Source organism: Pan paniscus, chromosome 2 (genome assembly GCF_029289425.2).
Source record: "Pan paniscus chromosome 2, NHGRI_mPanPan1-v2.0_pri, whole genome shotgun sequence".
NCBI lineage: Eukaryota > Metazoa > Chordata > Mammalia > Primates > Hominidae > Pan > Pan paniscus.
Window position 1 is genome coordinate 46,492,398 of NC_085926.1, and position 18,079 is coordinate 46,510,476.

Consider the following 18,079-nt stretch of genomic DNA (forward strand, 5'->3'; position numbering starts at 1 on the left):
ATCCCCTAAGGTCTGTCTATACATTCGATTTCAAAATTTGTGCTTCGTTTCCCTTTGTCTGTAGTTGCTTTTAGAAATACTTGATAAACCTCTAATATTTGCTGCACCATATTTCCAAATATTCTTAAGAGTCTATGAAAGGGAAAAAGCATGAGAAAGACAGTCAGCTGGGACACCTGAGTTCCGGCCCAGGCCCTGCCATTTTCCAGTCACGCCACCTCCCTGGGTCTCCACTGCTGAAATGACATTGATGAACTCAGTGTCCAAGGCCTCCCCTAGCTCAAGTGTTCTGGGATAAAACTGTAAAGGTGTCAAGCAAGAAGCGTTTAAAGACTTTAAGGAGGCTATTTGTCCAGCTGAAGAAATCTAATTCACCGAGAGTTACCGAGCCCCCATTGCAGGTGAGGGGTGCTCAGCACTGAGGGGTGGGGCAAAGACGAGACACACAGGTCCCCTGACCTCAGAAGCTGACCACAACGCACCATCAGCAAAGTGGCTGGAGCACAGGGTGGAGGTGGGATGAGGTGTGGAAAACTCCATGGCAGTTGAAGGGGAGGTGGAGGGAGCAATGGAGTCCATAGTGATCCTTCTTTTTTGTACTTGGTACTTGTAATGTGCTTTACAACCATTGCCCTCCTGTGTGTGGGTTAAGCTGTTAACTTGCAAAAGTGCTTTCACTCTAGTATTATCTCATGCAACAGTACCATAAGATAGGCAAAGTGGGCCGGGCACAGTGGCTTACGCCTGTAATCCCAGCAATTTGGGAGGCCAAGGCGGGTGAATCACCTGAGGTCAGGAGTTCGAGACCAGCCTGGCCAACATGGTGAAACCCCATCTCTACTAAAAATACAAAAATTGGCTAGCTGTGGTGGCGTGCACTTGTAATCCCAGCTACTTGGGAGGCTGAGGAAGGAGAATCTCTTGAACCCAGGAGGCGAAGGTTGCAGTGAGCCAAAATAGCACCACTGCACTCCAGCCTGGGTGACAGAGTGAGACTCCATCTCAAAAAAAAAAAAAATTGATAGGCAAAGTGAGCCCCTTTGGAAGAGGAAAGCTGAAACCTCAAAGACATTTAAGTGAATCACTTACAGTAAGGATTCACTACTGAGTTTGCAGAGCCTAGTGCAAAATGAAAATGCAGGCACCTTGTTAAAAATTAAGAAGTTCAAGATGGTGAGCACAGAGCATTAAACCAAGCATAGGGCCCTGTGCCGCTGCTTCTGAAGCCGACTACCTAGTTACCACCTGCCACCTGCCCCCTTCTCGTGGCCCTGGCAAACTGTCCTGACACCTCTTGATCTGAATGGAACCCACACCACACCAGAGGGTTGCCTCCTGGAACTGAGACAAAATGAGTTGGGTCATCAGGGAGCTGACCACAGGCTCATAATCACAATCTCTTCACTGACACTTCAACGTACTGACTCTCTCATAAATAACCTCATTCCACTCTTTCAATAATGGCACACATGAGGCCGGGCGCGGTGGCTCACGCCTGTAATCCCAGCACTTTGGGAGGCCGAGGCGGGCGGATCACGAGGTCAGGAGATCGAGACCATCCTGGCTAACACGGTGAAACCCTGTCTCTACTAAAAATACAAAAAATTAGCCGGGCGTGGTAGCGGGCGCCTGTAGTCCCAGCTACTCGGGAGGCTGAGGCAGGAGAATGGCGTGAACCCGGGAGGCGGAGCTTGCAGTGAGCCGAGATCGCGCCACTGCACTCCAGCCTGGGCGACAGAGCGAGACTCCGTCTCAAAAAAAAAAAAAAAAAAAAAAAAAAAAAAATGGCACACATGAAAGATTATTAAATTTCTAAAATTATGTTCATGACTATTTTCAACAAGAAAAATGTTAGGATAGGCCGTGCATGGTGGCTCACGCCTGTAATCCCAGCACTTTGGGAGGCCAAAGTGGGCGGATCACGAGGTCAGGAGATCGAGACCATCCTGGCTAACACAGTGAAACTCCGTCTCTACTAAAAATACAAAACATTAGCCAGGCGTGGTGGCGGGCGCCTGCAGTCCCAGCTACTCGGGAGGCTGAGGCAGGAGAATGGTGTGAACCCGGGAGGCGGACCTTGAAGTGAGCCGAGAATATGCCACTGCACTCCAGCCTGGGCGACAGAGTGAGACTCCGTCTCAGAAAAAAAAAAAAAAAAAGAAAGAAAAATATTAGGATATCATATGAAATAGAAATGAAAAGAATCGACTAAAAATGACAGATTGAATGTACGCATGTACTTTTGCTCTTCTCCAAAATTCCATTAAAGACAACAGTACAGGAACTTTTTAGGTGCCATAAACCTTGCAGAAGGGCAAAGAGAAAGGGAAAGGAGACATCAGCTGCAAAATGTGGATAACCAGACAGCCGGAAGATGGTAACCTGGCTTCCCAGAGCTGCTCAATCTTAGACTAGCAGCAGAAACAACTGAGATACAACCTGGGCTTCTCACCAGAAGCCACCAGAGACTCGGCAGTAGAAAGAGCCTGGTACCCCTGGAAGTGAGAGCTGAAGTCACGGCCCAAAGAAAGAGATCAGGTTCAAAGTCTGAGGACCAGAACCTTGACCCCCATCCATGCCACACAGCAATTACCTCTGCTCCCCACCAGTAGGAAGCTGAGGCTTATTCACTGGAAGAGGTTCAACAAAGTCCCTGAACTGGGGTACCTCAAGCACAGCTGAGGCACGGGAGGTGGCAATTAGATGATGAGTGATGAATGCTGAGATTCTCTCTGCCCCAGGAACTGAGAAGATCCTTCTCTGTATGTTCCCATAGCTCCAGACAAATCATGAATGTGCATTCATGAACATTCATGAATAATCATGAATAGGAGAGGGGAGGCACCAGTGAGATGGGGACTTTACAGCAACTTCCTCAAAAGCTAAGTGTGCCCGACACACACTCAGAGCTTCTGGTCAGCTTGTTAGTGCTCTGGACAACCCAGTGTCTCCAGACCTCCAAGAAAAGTCCCAACATGCAAGATAAAGACACATACCCTAAAAGAAAAAGGAAACTCTGAAACGAGAAAGCATCCCCCCTCAAAAAAACTATCCAGCACTTTGGGAGGCTAAGGCAAGACAATCACTTGAGCCTAGGAGTTCAAGACCAGCCCAGACCACAAAGTGAGACTCCATCTTTAAAAAAAAAAATTAAATTAGCCGAGTGTGGAGGCATGCACCTGTTGGTTCCAGCTACAGAGAAGGCTAAGGTGGAAGGATCACTTGAGTCCAGGAGATAGAGGCTACAGTGAGCCATGTTCATGCCACTGCACTCCAGACAGAGTGACTAAGCAGGGCTCTGTCTCAAAAAACAAACAAAAGAAAAAAAAAGAAGAAAAGAAAAAAAAAATTGATCCCAAGATAGCTAAGAAAAGCCATTACCCTGCAAAATAAAAACAGAACAAAATTTTAAAAGCTAAGATTAAGAGATATCTGTAAAAGTGGAAAAATAAAGCCACTTCACAGAATTCATCCATTTGAAAAAACAAACAGCAAACAGCTCTGGGAAATTAAACATGTGGTAGTAAAAATGAAAAATTCTATTGCATGGTTGGAAAATAAAATTGAGGATCTCCCCTATAAGAGCAGGGTCCGGGGTCTGAGAGCTTCTGACTCAAAACAGGAGCCCCAGCCCTCAGCCCAAGCTGGCCACACAGCCTCAGCCAGCCCTAAGGGCCGCAGCAGATCTCTCTCTACCTAGTCCCTAAGGCCCCAGAAGCTCCACAGCCCATTCCTTCCCTCCTGACCTCTTGCAGGGGCCAGGCAGGCTGCCAGGTGTGACTTTGGAGGCCACAAATCCCTCACTGCCACAGAGCACTCTAAGAGGTTGAAAAATCCCTTAACACACACAGCCTTTCACTCCTTAGTCAGAGGTGAGGCCGAAGCACAAGCTCTCTGGGGGAGGAAAACGGTAACTGAAATTCACTCTAAAGAATATGTGGGGCCCAGAGTCTTCCTGGACTCTCCTGTACTCAATCACAACAGAGTACGGCTTAGGGGATGGCGTATGGGGACAAAGAGATTGCAAGTTTTGAGGACGCCATCCACCTGGTTCACAATGGAGGTCTCTCCCAGCCTGCTGAATTCTAACCATCTTCCCATTCCCCTTACCATACCGGGCACATTAAACACGCTTTACAGGCCAGGTGCGGTGACTCACGCCTGTAATCCCAGCACTTTGGGAGGCCGAGGCGGGCGGATCACGAGGTCAGGAGATCGAGACCATCCTGGTTAACACGGTGAAACCCCGTCTCTACTAAAAATACAAAAATTTAGCCGGGTATGGTGGCGGGTGCCTGTGGTCCCAGCTACTTGGGAGGCTGAGGCAGGAGAATGGCATGAACCCGGGAGGCGGAGCTTGCAGCGAGCTGAGATCGCACCACTGCACTCCAGCCTGGGCGACAGAGCGAGACTCCATCTCAATTAATAATAATAATAATAATAACAATAATAAATACGCTTTACAATGATTTTCAAAAGGTAGATTGTGAAACATGAGGGCTCGTGACAGGTTCTCCAGGTGAACTGGACACCCTTACAGGGTAAGTGCCACACCCAGGATCGTGTTTACTGGCCAATGGTATTTAATTAACAATCCAGACATGCCTCCCTTCGTGCCCTAGAATAGGCAGCCCGTTACCTACTGATCTCAATGATGGGGATGCAAGGGAAAGAACAGTAAAGAGGTTTACAGTAATAACCTCTTGCATTTTTGGAGAACTGTATACTTTACAGAATATTCATGCACTTCATCCTCTCAATAGCACTCAGATAGGGTCAGGGCAAGCATTAGCAGCATTTTACTGATAAGAATGATAAAAACCCATAAAAGTGATATGCATTTTTATCAAATGATAAAAACCGCCTCGGATCACATGGCTAATAAAAGACAGCCCCAGGTCACGCAAAATATTTAGTCTCTCCACCGAGTCCTTTTAGTCACAAAATGGCAGGGTAATAGGCTCAAGCTCAGGAATTCGAGACCAGCCTGGGCAACCTGGCAAAACCCCGCCTCTAGGGAAAAAATACAAAGCCCGGGCGTGGTGGCTCTTGCCTGTAATCCCAGCACTTTGGGAGGCAGAGGCGGGCAGATCACCTGAGGTCAGGAGTTCGAGACCAACCTGGCCAACATGGTGAAACCCCGTCTGTACTAAAAATACAAAAATTAGCCAGGCATGGTGGCGCACACCTGTAGTCCCAGCTCCTCGGGAAACTGAGATCTCGCCACTGCACTCCAGCCTGGGTGACAGAGCAAGACTCTTGAACAAAACAAAACAAAACAAAAAAGACACAAAATGGCAAGATACAAAGAGATGGACGGAGGGTCCCAGGGAACCCTGTCCCGATGAAATGGGCAATAGCCCAAGTTATTATGGGACCTGAGGAAAGAAAGATGGAATTGTCTTTGCCCTGGCCTCAGAATCTCAGGACAGGAAAATCAGATAAAGGATCTGCAGAAATTCCTTTGCTGCCCTTCGGCACTTCGGCAAGTAAGTAATTGCCCACTGCCAGGGTGTTAGTTGAATGAAAGGCACCGTCACTTAAATTAATGTTTTTTAAAGACAAAGAATTATGTTAAGGGTCTAGGGCGGGGAACAGGAGAGGAACGCATCCTGAAAGACTGTGCTGTCCAGGAGAGGGCACGTGCATCCCAGCTGCTCAGCCACAGAGGTATCCAAGTGGGTCCCATCACTGCTTCCAGGACTGCGCTGCGTTTCACTGAGGAAGGGACAGAAGAACCTCCTCTAAAGGCAAAAGCATTCATTCATTCATCCTTGGGCTCAGGCGAGCAGCAGTCATCGACCACAGCACTGCATTGGGCGAGAACTGCCTCGACTCACCGTCCAGTGCTCCCCAGAAAGTTCAAACACAAACGCATTGCTCCGTTTGCCTCTGTCCTTGGGAAGTGAACTCTGCCTTGTGAGAGTGTTCCTTTCAATCTTGTCCAGAAGCCGCACGCTGGTGTCTATGAAGCCATTCTTGCAGTATACAGCCTGGGGGATGCCCTTCCTCCTGCATTCGGCCACAAAGTTCCACTCCTCCTTTATCCTAAAACAGGCAGCAGGGGTCACAGTTACTCTCCTGGGGACTGGCCATCACCTGCCTAGAGAAGTGAGTCAGCCACCTGGGCATAGGTGCTCTCCTTGTCATTCCCAGGCCTACGTAAGCACTCCCTTCCTCTTTCCTCCCTGCTGTGGGGGTGCAGGGGAAACCCTAAACCCTTTTGTGAATTATTAGTAACTTCAACTTTAAAAGTAGAGAAGATGGGTTAGATGGAATTTCTGGCTATGCGTTTAATTATAATTTCCTTTGAAATTATATCATGCCAACCTAAGTTTTAAAAAAGTGCAGGGCCACAGGGATTCACTGATCTTTCAAGGGTATTTGAATAGAAATACAGAGGAGCTTCAGTGTATAAAACACCTGACTTTGGAATGTCACCATCAGCCACCTTGGGGAATTTTATTCCTGTAGATTGACCTGAGGTCCACTCAGACACTGGAGCTGGCTGAGGACTCAGCATCCCCACCAAACCTCACCACCCCACGTGTTGCTAATTTTCTGACCTATCTTTTAGAGCTTTCCACATCCATAGCTTATCCCCCAGCTTGATGCTAAGCTCCATGATGACAGCTAGTGTGTCTCACAGCCCTTCAGATGCCCACACAGCTGTCAGAACAGGGCTCTGCACCTGGTGGGCCTTTCTTCATTTAGGAATTTGTTTTCTGTTTGAGGCCTTTAACATATTCTATGTGATGCAAAACAAGATGTTTTGTGGTTTTCCTTCAAAACCATCAAACACAGATGTTGTCTGACTCAAAATAAGGTAGCCCACCTTTGATAGGGGCTTAGATGCATTCCACACTCAGAAAAGCATTCTACACCCTACTCAGCCCAACTGGGAACCTGGTGGCAGTCAGGATTCAGGTCTTCTGGGGGCTACTTTAGAAACAAGCTGCAGGTGCAGACTTGGTCTTCACGTGGCCCAAGGCAGTATATACACTAAATAAGTGTGAGATAAGCCCCATGGTCAAGGAACAATCCTAGTATGGAAACTCTCTGCTGTTATCTGAAGGAAGGGTGGTTCAGAGTCTCAGTCAGGCTGTAGGGTGGCACTGTGGGGCACAGGCAAGCCTGCCATTGGAGTGGTTAGGAGGGGTCTGAAGGTTTACTGCACCTGGGACAAGACCAGCTTCTAGGACTGGGCATGCGGGAAGTCCCAGTCTGGACCACCAGGCACTGTCAAGTGTAAGAAGAAATTTCAGATTTTGAAAGAAGCAAAACACAGATGGATAGCCTTTTCCTGGAATGCCGGAGCCTCCAGGGGATTCTCCGATTCTATAGGAATGTACCTTTGACTTTGACTAAGCTATTTTATAACTCTGTAGAGAGTAAAGTTAACTTGTAGAAAACGGAAAGCCATACAAATAATTCTTATCCATAAACACACAGAAATTCTATCCAGTGGAGGGACAACCCTCTCCCACCCCCAGAAACACCAATTTGCTCCTTTTTTTTTTTTTTTTTTTTTTGAGACAGCGTTTTGCTCTGTCACCCAGGCTGGAGTGCAATGGCACAGTCTCAGCTCACTGCAACCTCCACCTCCCATGTTCAAGCGATTCTCCTGCCTCAGCCTCCCCAGTAGCTGGGATTACAGATGCCTGCCACAGTTTAGTTTATATCCCATTATCTCCCTGCTCTACACCTGCCCCCACACAGTAAATGAGATGAAGAAAAACTCATAACCTTGCACACTGGTCTGGCTTTGAAAGGAAAACATATTCATGGCTCCCATTGTAATCACCTCCTGGCATCCATCCTTAACTCCCTTGCCCCTCTCTTGCTGTCAGTGGCATTTGCATTTGCTGTTATGCCTGCCTGGAACCCTTGTTCTTAGATTTCTGCAGGGCTGGCTCCCCAGGTCTACATGCAAATGTCACCTTCTTAATCAGATGTTTTGCTTTTAAGAAACCATTTCAGATATTGCTGGAGTTTCATGCTTGCCATTCAGCTGAGGGAAGCTGGAACATTTGAAGAAAAACATTTTGCTGACAGCACTGGCTGGCACAGCTCTGTAGGTCTCAGTCCCAGTGAGCTGGGCTGGGGAAAAGCACCCAGCAATCAATGAGTCAGGGCTTCAGGATCTACATATGAAGTCTATAAGTAATATAACAAAAGTGATAAATTTAAAAATATTGCCAGGTGCAGTGGCTCAGGCAGGAGGAACACTTGAGGCCAAGAGTTTGAGACCAGCCTGGGAAAGAAAGTGAGACCCCTGTCTCTACAAAAAATACGAGAAAAAAAAAAAAGCGGGGCTGGTGGCATATGCCTGTAGTCCCAGCTACTCAGGAGACTGAGCTAGGAAAACTGTTTAAGCCCTGGAAGTCGAGGGTGCAGTGAGCTATGATCACACCACTGCACTCCAGCCTGGGCAACAGAAAGAGACTTGTCTCAAAAAAATTAAAAGAAAAAAAATATATATATATATAACGTGTGTGTATGTGTGTGTGTGTGTGTGTGTCAGCACATGAAGGGATATGAATTTAAAAGCAGAAGAAAGTGCCGAAAGAGAAGTGGGCTCCTCTGGGAGATGTTGTAGTGGCTTGGAATTGTTGCTTTTCCTTATTAGCTTTTCTGTGTGATTTAGTTTTATAACCATATGATAAAAATGAATTTTAAATATCTACCTGTAGATTTAGATCTTACTGTAGCAGTCAGGACAAGGGGCAGACTCTAGGTCAAAGACATGCTGCTAGAACTTCTGTTAGAAGCAATACCTCCAAAATTTTAAAAACCAACAGCACAGCCACTGCAAGTTCTTGTATTCACTGGGCACTTTTCAGATTAATGTCTCTAACTTTTCTTTCCTCATTTCTTAGACTGAACCTGAAGGCAGATCCTAGCAATATAATGAAATGATACCGGCTCATCCCTATGTAATATATCATTCCTATAGCACATATTACAAATTGTTATAAATATTTCACATATTTTGGTACAGCCAATATAAAACGGAGAAGAAAGAAAATTAGATGTACCCCATTAAAAATAATTATATACCAAATCTATTTTGTATTCTTTCTTAAATATTTGTTGTCTTATTTTCTTTATGTCTTATTTTCCTTCTTAAATATTTTATGTCTTATTCCCTCTGAAACCTGATGAAAGGAAAGTGAAGAAGGAAATATAAACTATTTTTTAATTCCATTCTCTTCCTTGAAAGTAATTAAAATAAATAAAATTCATTGTCTTTTCACTCTATCACCCATATAATTGAATGTGAAATCTTCCTCTCAACTCAGTTTTAGCTGAATGCCAAATATGCAATAAACATACAAAAAAATGCCATTAGAGTTCTTCTAATTAAATCAATAAATGTGTAAATAAAATACCTTTTCCTTAGGAAAGGAAACCACAATCCCAGCCCAGATGGCAAACAGCCTCAATGGAGAAGAAATTCTTCACTTACAGCCTAACAATAGCTCTCTTATTTCCCCCTCTAAATCAGCAGTCCTCAACCTTTTTGGCACCAGGGACCAGTTTCATGGAAGACAATTTTTCCATGGATGAGGGGTTGGGGGGATGGTTTCGGGATAAAACTGTTCCACCTCAGATCATCAGGCATTAGATTCTCATAAGCAGTGGGCAACCTAGATCCCTCGTATGCACAATTCACAAAAGGGTTTGTGCTCCTATGAGAATCTAATGCTGCCGCTGATCTGACAGGAGGCGGAGCTCAGGCAGTAATGCCCGCTTGCCCCCTGCACACCTCCTGCTGTGTGGCCCAGTTCCTAAAAGGCCAGCCCAGGGCTTGGGAACCTCCGTTCCAAATGATCAAGTTTCATTCGGAGACAGTGATATTTCATATTTTATCTCTACTTATAATGTTTAAGTATCGGTATATACTTCATAACAACTACAGCATTACAGGATGAGATACCCTAAAGTGAGGTAACAGAACAAGCTGGGAGGTTTTATTTGTTTCAGTAAATTTAAGTTAACCAAATAGTTGCCTTTTATAATCAGGCAGGCATTAATTTTTCAACATATTAATTACTCCTTTGAACAGTAAACAGATCCTGAGAAACTAAAAGTTAACCCTCAAATAGTACTAATGATCACAGTATGAATTATATTATGGAAGCTCAAAAACACCTGTAAAGAAGGCAAATTTACTACCCCCATTTCTGAGGAGGCTGAGAAACTAAGTTCCTTTCTTAAACATGCACATTCCTCCCCAGCCCTACCTCACATTCCTCCTTATCTGCCCAGCCAACTTGGTGGCTGTTTTCCTTATCTTGGGCTAGAAAAGCCAAACAAATATCCAAGAAGTTTTCTGTCTTAGGTTAAGATGAGACAGTGCACAAGCTCAATGACACTGAGCCCAAGTCAAGCTCAATCCTATGTACATGAGATGTGTGAAGCTGTTTAACACCTCAGAGAAAGACAGCGTTGAAGGGGCAGATCCCACTCCAAAGCAGATGAGAGAGCACAGTTTGCAGACCCCAGGTGTCTGCAAATGGCTCCTCTTCCAAGAACCTCAGGAAGTTGCATCAGCTACAGGTGCTTCCCTAACTCCCCTCCCCACTGCCAAGGGCGTGGGCCTCCATGCAGCAAGCTTGTTCTGCTGTAGAGTAACCCCAGATGCTAGGTGTGCGGAGGAAATCAAAGCAGGGCTGAGAGCTACTTTGGGCTCTGGGACCTTGTATGATTTATGTGAGTGTAGGTCTCTTGGATGCGTTGCCATGTGGGCTTTCTGGTTTAAGGGTTGTAATTCTTTTTTGTTGTTTTTTTGTAAAGACGGAGTCTCACTATGTTGCCCAGGCTAGTCTCAAACTCCTCAAGCAATCCTTTACTTCATATTGGACAATCTCAGATTAGTGGCAAGAGAAAAGACGTTCTAACTACCTGTGATTACAGCATTATACAGAGGCAAGGGCTTGGCCACATCTTCCGCTCACCATCTGTGTGAATTTGAGCAACTTACCTAAGTCCCAACTTCCTCATCTGCAAATTAGGGATGGTGGTAACCACCTGAAACCACTGTGATGAATACAGTAGCAGCTTAATTATCAAGCATGATCAGAATAGGTATTTGTTCAATCCAAAAAGCTAATGAAGGTGGAGAACCAAGAATGTAGATACATTCACACCTTACACGTCTTTTTTTTTTTTTTTTTTTTTTTTTTTTTTTTTGAGACAGAGTCTCGCTCCGTCGCCCAGGCTGGAATGCAGTGGCTTGATCTCAGCTCACTGCAAGCTCTGCCTCCCGGGTTCACGCCACTCTCCTGCCTTCCTGCCTCAGCCTCCCAAGTAGCTGGGACTACAGGCGCCCGCCACCACGCCCGGCTAATTTTTTGCATTTTTAGCAGAGACCTGGTTTCACCGTGTTAGCCAGGATGGTCTCGATCTCCTGACCTTGTGATCCGCCTGCCTCGGTCTCCTAGAGTGCTGGGATTACAGGCGTGAGCCACTGCGCCCAGCCCCTACACATCTTGTTTTTAATTTAAAGTGTGCAAATATACCATCATTGGCCAACTTGATGTAGGGTTGGGACTTTCTTTGAGAATGGGTCTGCCAATGAGAATCCCATTGTGTCAATCTTATATAAACAGCACCCCTAATGCATCATCCATGAGTTCCAGTTCTGGTTTCTCCACAGGGAATAAAAATTGCAGACATATGCAAAGCCATCTGCAACCTTTCTACCTTGTAGATTTTCCAAAGCACTCAACTTGGTGTTCATATACATAACTTTCTTTTACTCATATTTCACGGCTGTATATGATAGGCAAATGACACCATTTCATCCAAGTAAAAACGACACCAACACAATGAATCTTACCTAGAATTCAGCTCAATGGGGGAGGGCTGACGTGCACAAAAGAGTAGCCCCAAGCTGCCCCAGATGGCAGTCAGATGGTGTCCAGAGCGCCAGACAGCCTAGTGAGTTAGCTCAGTGAACTCTAGCTAGGCAGCCTGCTACAGCATTTACTGTGGGGGGATTTATCGTGTCATCTCGGTCTTCCTCGTGCCTACCACAAGGGTGGTGGGTAGGTCCTTATAACCATGGGTGTTGCTATCATAGGAACTGCGTATTTGTACTGAGCAACAGTGTAAGGCTCTGAAGTTTAATGAGGAAAATTTTACCAACAGTGAGAAATCCCAGAAGAAAAGCATCCTCCTCCACAACGCAACTGTTGCCTGTCCAAATCCTTATTCACCAAACAAGCTACAAGACTAGGTTGAGAAAACACGTACTTCTCCAAGGCGCTCTTCTCAAGCCTTTCCGCCTCCTTCTTCTGCCAAGCTTTGTGCTTCTTGACACGAGTTTCCCACAAGGCTCTGATGACAGAAATGTCGAAGACAACCACTTTATGACCCATTTTGGGAGCATGAAATTACCTATTTAAAAAATGTATAGATATGTCAGCTTGATACACAAACAGAAAACAGTTTTAACATAAACTTTAAAATGAAATATGAATGAATCACTTGGCTTAAGGAATGATGATATGCCTTACTACTTCAAGGATGACAGTTTGCTTTTTTTTTTTTTTTTTTTTTAGCTTGTTTGGCTGGTTGGGTTTTGTTTGTCTTGTTTTTATTGAGACAGAGTCTCACTCTGTTGCCCAGGCTGGAATGCAGTGGCACGATCATAGCTCCAACTACAGCCTCAACCTCCTGGGCTCAAGCAATCTTCCTGCTTCAGCCTCCCAAGCAGCTGGGACTACAGGCTCACACCATCACACCCAATTAATTTTTAAATTTTTTGTGGAGACAGGATCTCACTCTATTGCCGAGGCTGGGAGGATGACAGTTTCCTAATGTTCTTAAGGTTTGGTAGTACTTTGTGTAAGTAAGTCATAGTTCAACACTCACCCTAGGGTCACCTTCTCTAGATGGTCACACTTGTCTCCTTAACCCTCAGATAGACTCTGGGCTCCCAAAGCCCCCTGGGGATTCCTCAAACTTCACGGTTCCACATTGTATTAAATTCACTAGTATATGTACCTAATATTCCCAGTAGGCTGTTACATAATCAAGGATAAGTTAGATGAATTAATCACAGGGCACGGGCGTGCACACACACACACGCAGGCACGCATGCACACACATCCTCTCTCCTCTCTCAAGTAGAATGGAATATAACTTCTTAGTTGTATTTAAATCTAAAAAAAAAAAAAAAAGCTCACATAGGCGGTGTTATAATTGCTTTTCTAAAAGTCCCCTTTTGTTGGTAGAAATTTATTCTAAAGATATTTGAGTGTTCTTTCCTTCCTTTAAGTATAGGACATGAGGCACGTAACAGCGACTTTCTTCCGTAACCCATCACCTCAATTCTTCCCCTCTGGGATTGCCTTTTCCATCCTCCTCCTGCCTTCTTTCCTCAGTCCGGCTGACCTAACTCATTTCTGTTCTCCAGGGTAGTCTCTGCCACCACCAGTCTCTGCCTCTCCTCCCCAATATCCCCAGCCCTCATCATCTGAGGCCACAGGCCAGCCACCATTAAGTTAAAAAAAAAATGGCACTGAGCCCCACTGAGCACTCTGCCACTTAAGACTGACCACACAGCCTGGAGACATGTCCTCTGAGGTTTCCCTGCAGATTGAACCTTCACAAACCATTGATCTCTGTTTACCTGGTTTTCGAAGAGCAAGGAAAGTCAAACTTGGGTACATTTTGGCCATTACATCTCAGTGGGAATTTAGAGATGATTTAGTCTCTATTTTCAGTGTCACCAAATGAAACATGAGAGGCCCACCAAAACTTTATGTCTATATCCCTGGCACCTAGCATAGTGCCTTGCACATGGTAGGCCCTCCATAAATATTTGTGGAATGCATGAGTGAGTGAATGAATGAATGAGTAAATAAAAGATATTGCTTCACTCTCAGGACACTAAATGAGCTCTCTTTTATTTTCCTACTTTACATTTACTTTTTGTTTTTGTGTTTTTTTTTTTTTTTTTTTTTTGAGACAGAGTCTCGGTCTTTCACCCAGGCTGGAGTGCAGTGGCGTGATCTCTGCTCATTGCAAGCTCCGCCTCCTGGGTTCACGCCATTCTCCTGCCTCAGCCTCCCAAGTAGCTGGGATTACAGGTGCCTGCCACCACGCCCGGCTAATTTTTTGTATTTTCAGTAGAGACGGGGTTTCACCGTGTTAGTCAGGATGGTCTCGATCTCCTGACCTCGTGATCCGCCTGCCTCGGCCTCCCAAAGTGCTGGGATTACAGGCGTGAGCCACCGCGCCCGGCCTACTTTTTGTTTTAAGTAATTATTTGATCATTGCAAAAAAAAAAAATTATCAGGACAGAAAAGTACCTTTCAGTGTCCATTCCACTAAGTTATACTTATGTCCCTTATCTAAGTAAAGTAACTTTCTAGATATTGTTTTGAAATTCCCTAACTGCAGCAGCAAAATCTTGCTAAATCCATGTCCTGATTTGCACAAACACAGATTGTCAGTTGCTAAATAGTAGGGCTGGTGAACACTTTCTCCTCCAATTTCAGACACTTCTAAATAGCAGTCATGGATATGAAGCCAAATACTTAATCTTCTTTTTCTTTTTCTTTCAGACAGGGTATTACCTGTTCCCTAGGCTGGAGGGCAGTGATCCAGGTGCAATCACTGCTCATTGCACCTGGATCTGGGCATAGTGGCGCATGTCTGTAGTCCCTCAACCTCCTGGGCTCAGGGGATCCTCCCATCTCAGCCTCCCATGTAGCTGGGACCACAGTCCTGCGTCACCACACTTGGTGAATTTTTCAATTTTTTGTAGAAGCGGGGCCTCGCTATGTCACCCAGGCTGGTCTTGAACTCCGGGGCTCAAGTGATCCTCCTGCCTCAGTCTCCCATAGTGCTGGGATCACAGGCACAAGCCATCATGCCTGGCCAAAATATATAATCTTCTGACTCAAGAATGTGCTCCCTATAAATGGCTTGCCAATAAGAGTGGGAGAACTGGCTTATGTTTGTACAGCTGAAAATATGAACGTATATAATTTTACTCTAAAGAGCTGACAATGCTGACCTAATTTATTTCCTTCTTTCCTTTGATTTCTGATGTCTGAGACTGCCTTTGTTTGTTGTTGTTGTTGTTGTTTCATTGGTTGTTGTTGTTGTTTTTTTGTTGTTGTTTTTTTCCTGAGACAGGGTCTCACTCTGTTGCTCAGGCTAGAATGCAATGACACCATCATGGTTCACTGCAGCCTCAACCTCCCAGGCTCAAGCATTCCTCCTACCTCCACCTCCCAAGTAGCTGGGACTACAGACATGCGCCACTATGCCCAGATAATTTTTGTATTTTTTGTAGAGATGGTGGTCCCACTATGTTGCCCAGACTGGTCTCAAACTCCTGGGCTCAAGCAATCCACCCACCTAGGCCTCCCAAAGTGCTGGGATTATTGGCATGAGACAGTCTGCCCAGCCTGAGACTGCCTTTGCCTCCTTTAGAATTGTTTTACCTAAAGGAGGCCAGGTGCAGTGGCTCACGCCTGTAATCCCAGTACTTTGGGAGGCAGAGGTGGGCAGATCATGAGGTCAGGAATTCCAGACCACCCTGGCCAATATGGTGAAACCCCATCTCTATTAAAAATTACAAAAATTAGCCGGGCATGGTGGTGCGCACCTGTAGTCCCAGCCACTCGGGAGGCTGAGGCAGAATTGCTTGAACCTGGGAGGCGGAGGTTGCAGTGAGCCGAGATCGTACCAGTGCACTCCAGTCTGGGAGACAGAGCAAGACTCTGTCTTAAAAAAAAAAAAAAAGAAGAAGAAGAATTGTTTTACCTAAAGGAGATTTTTGACAAAAGTTAAAATGATGCACAAGTTTTTGTGTGTACATTTGTTGTCTTATCCTTGGTAAATATAAAGGAGAATTGTTAGATTATATGATAACTCTATAGTTAACCTTTCTGTGAACTGTCAGACTGTTTTCCAAAGCAGCTACATCATTTTACATTCCCACCAGCAGTGTATGAAGATTCCTGTCTCTCCACATCCTCACCAACACTTGTTATTAACTGTCTTTTTTATTATAGCCATCCTAGTAGGTGTGAAGAGGTATCTTGCTGTTTTGATATGCATTTTCCTGATGGCTAATGATGTTGAGCATATTTTCATACGCTTGTTAGGCATTTATAGATCTTCTTTGGAGAAATGTCTATTCAGATCCTTTCCCCTTTTTTAATTGGGTTAATTGGTCTTTTTATTTATCGTTAAGTTGCAATAGTACTTTATATGTTCTAGATACAGGTCCTTTACCACGCATATAATTTGCACAAAGTTTCTTCCATTTTGTGAGTTGCTTTTCACTTTCTTGATTCCATCATTTTATATTATCCTAACTATATGCTTATAGTTGATGTGAGATTTTGTAGACAGACTATTGCTGGATCATTTATTTAACCAATTCTGACTATCTCTGTCTTTTAATCGATGTATGTATGCCATTTATATTTAATACACTTACTTGTATATTTGGATTTAAATCTGTAATTTTATTACTTTTTTTCTATTTGATCCCTCTTTTGTTTTCCTATTTTACACTTTCCTGCCTTCTTTTCTCTGAACATTTTTTAGAATTCCATTTTAGTTTCTCTATTATATATTTTACTACGTCTCTTTGGGTAGTTTTTTTCTCTTGTTTTATGGTTGCCCTAAGAATTATTATACATACTTACTTTTTCATAGTCCACTTAGAAACAGTATGTTACCACTTCAAGTGAGATGTAAAAATCTTACCACCATATAGGTCCTCCTACATTCCCACCTTTATGTTGCAGTTGTCTTATGTATTATGTCAATCAATGTTATATTTTTGGCTTCCAATCATCAAATTTAAAGAACTCCTGAGGAGAAAACTTGTCCATTATATTAATCTTGATATTTATATGTTCCTGTTCCTTCCTTCCTGCTGTTCAAGTTTACATCTGTTATCATTTCCCTTCTATCTAAAAACTTGCCTTAACAATTATTTTAGAGAAAATATACTGACATATTCTGGTTTCCTTCAATTGAGGATGTCTTTTTCTTACCTGCATTCATAAATACTATTTTTGCTGGATATAGAATTTGAAAGCAATCTTTTCTTTTTTATTAATCAGCACCTTTAGAATGTTGTGCCACTTTCTTTTGGCATCCACAGTTTCTGATTAGCAATCTGAAATAATTTGAATCACACTTTCCTATAGGAGATGCATCATTTTTCTCTTGCTACTTTCTTTTTTTTTTCTTTCCCCCTTCCAGAGACAAGATCTCACTCTGTCACCCAGGCTGGAGTGCAGTGATGCCATCACAACTCACTGCAGCCTCAACCTCCTAGGCTCAAACAATCCTCCCATCTCAGCCTCTCAGGTAGCTGGAAACACAGGGATGCACCACCATATCTGGCTAATTTTTTTAAAAAAATATTTTTGCAGCGATGAGGTCTCACTATGTTGCCCAGGCTGGTCTCAAACTCCTGGGCACAAGTGATTCCCCCACCTCAACCTCCCAAAATGCTGGGATGACAGGCATGAGCCACTGCACCTGGCAAAATTTTTTCGTCTTTGGGTTTCTTCAGGTTAATTATCTGGGCACGGATTTTGGGTGGGATTATCCTGATTTAGATTTGTTTAGCTTTTTTAATCACTTGATTTATATCTTTTGACAAATTTGGGGATTTTTCAGTCATTATTTCTTTTTTTTTTTTTTTGAGACAGAGTCTCGCTCTGTCGCCCAAGCTGGAGTGCAGTGGCGTGATCTCCACTAACTGCAACCTCAGCCTCCCGGGTTCAAGCAATTCTCCTGCCTCAGCCTCCCGAGTAGCTGGAATTACAGGCACGTGCCACCACGCCCGGCTAATTTTTGTATTTTTAGTAGAGACAGGGTTTCACCATGTTGATCAGGCTGGTCTCGAATTTCTGACCTTGTGATCCACCCGCCTCAGCCTCCCAAAGTGCTAGGATTACAGGCGTGAGCCATCGCGCCCAGTCCCAGCCATTATTTCTTGAAAATTTTTTCTGCATTACACTCTTTCTTCTCTCCTTCTGGAATTCTGAGGACACAAATATTAGACTTTTCAGTATTGTTCCATAGA

The 18,079-nt window shown here is 44.3% G+C and overlaps 1 protein-coding gene across 1 annotated transcript in view; it reads right to left on the reverse strand.

The window, feature by feature from the left end:
* The window catches only part of LRRC2 (leucine rich repeat containing 2), a 53,651-nt gene that overhangs the window by 25,199 nt on the left and 10,373 nt on the right, over positions 1-18,079 (reverse strand). The window contains exons 2-3 of the mRNA XM_003818453.5: positions 12,262-12,405; positions 5,841-6,048 (exon numbers count right to left, since the gene is read on the reverse strand). Of these exons, the coding sequence (XP_003818501.2) occupies positions 5,841-6,048; positions 12,262-12,386 (333 nt within the window). The 5' untranslated portion in view covers positions 12,387-12,405. The remainder of the gene's footprint in view (positions 1-5,840; positions 6,049-12,261; positions 12,406-18,079) is intronic.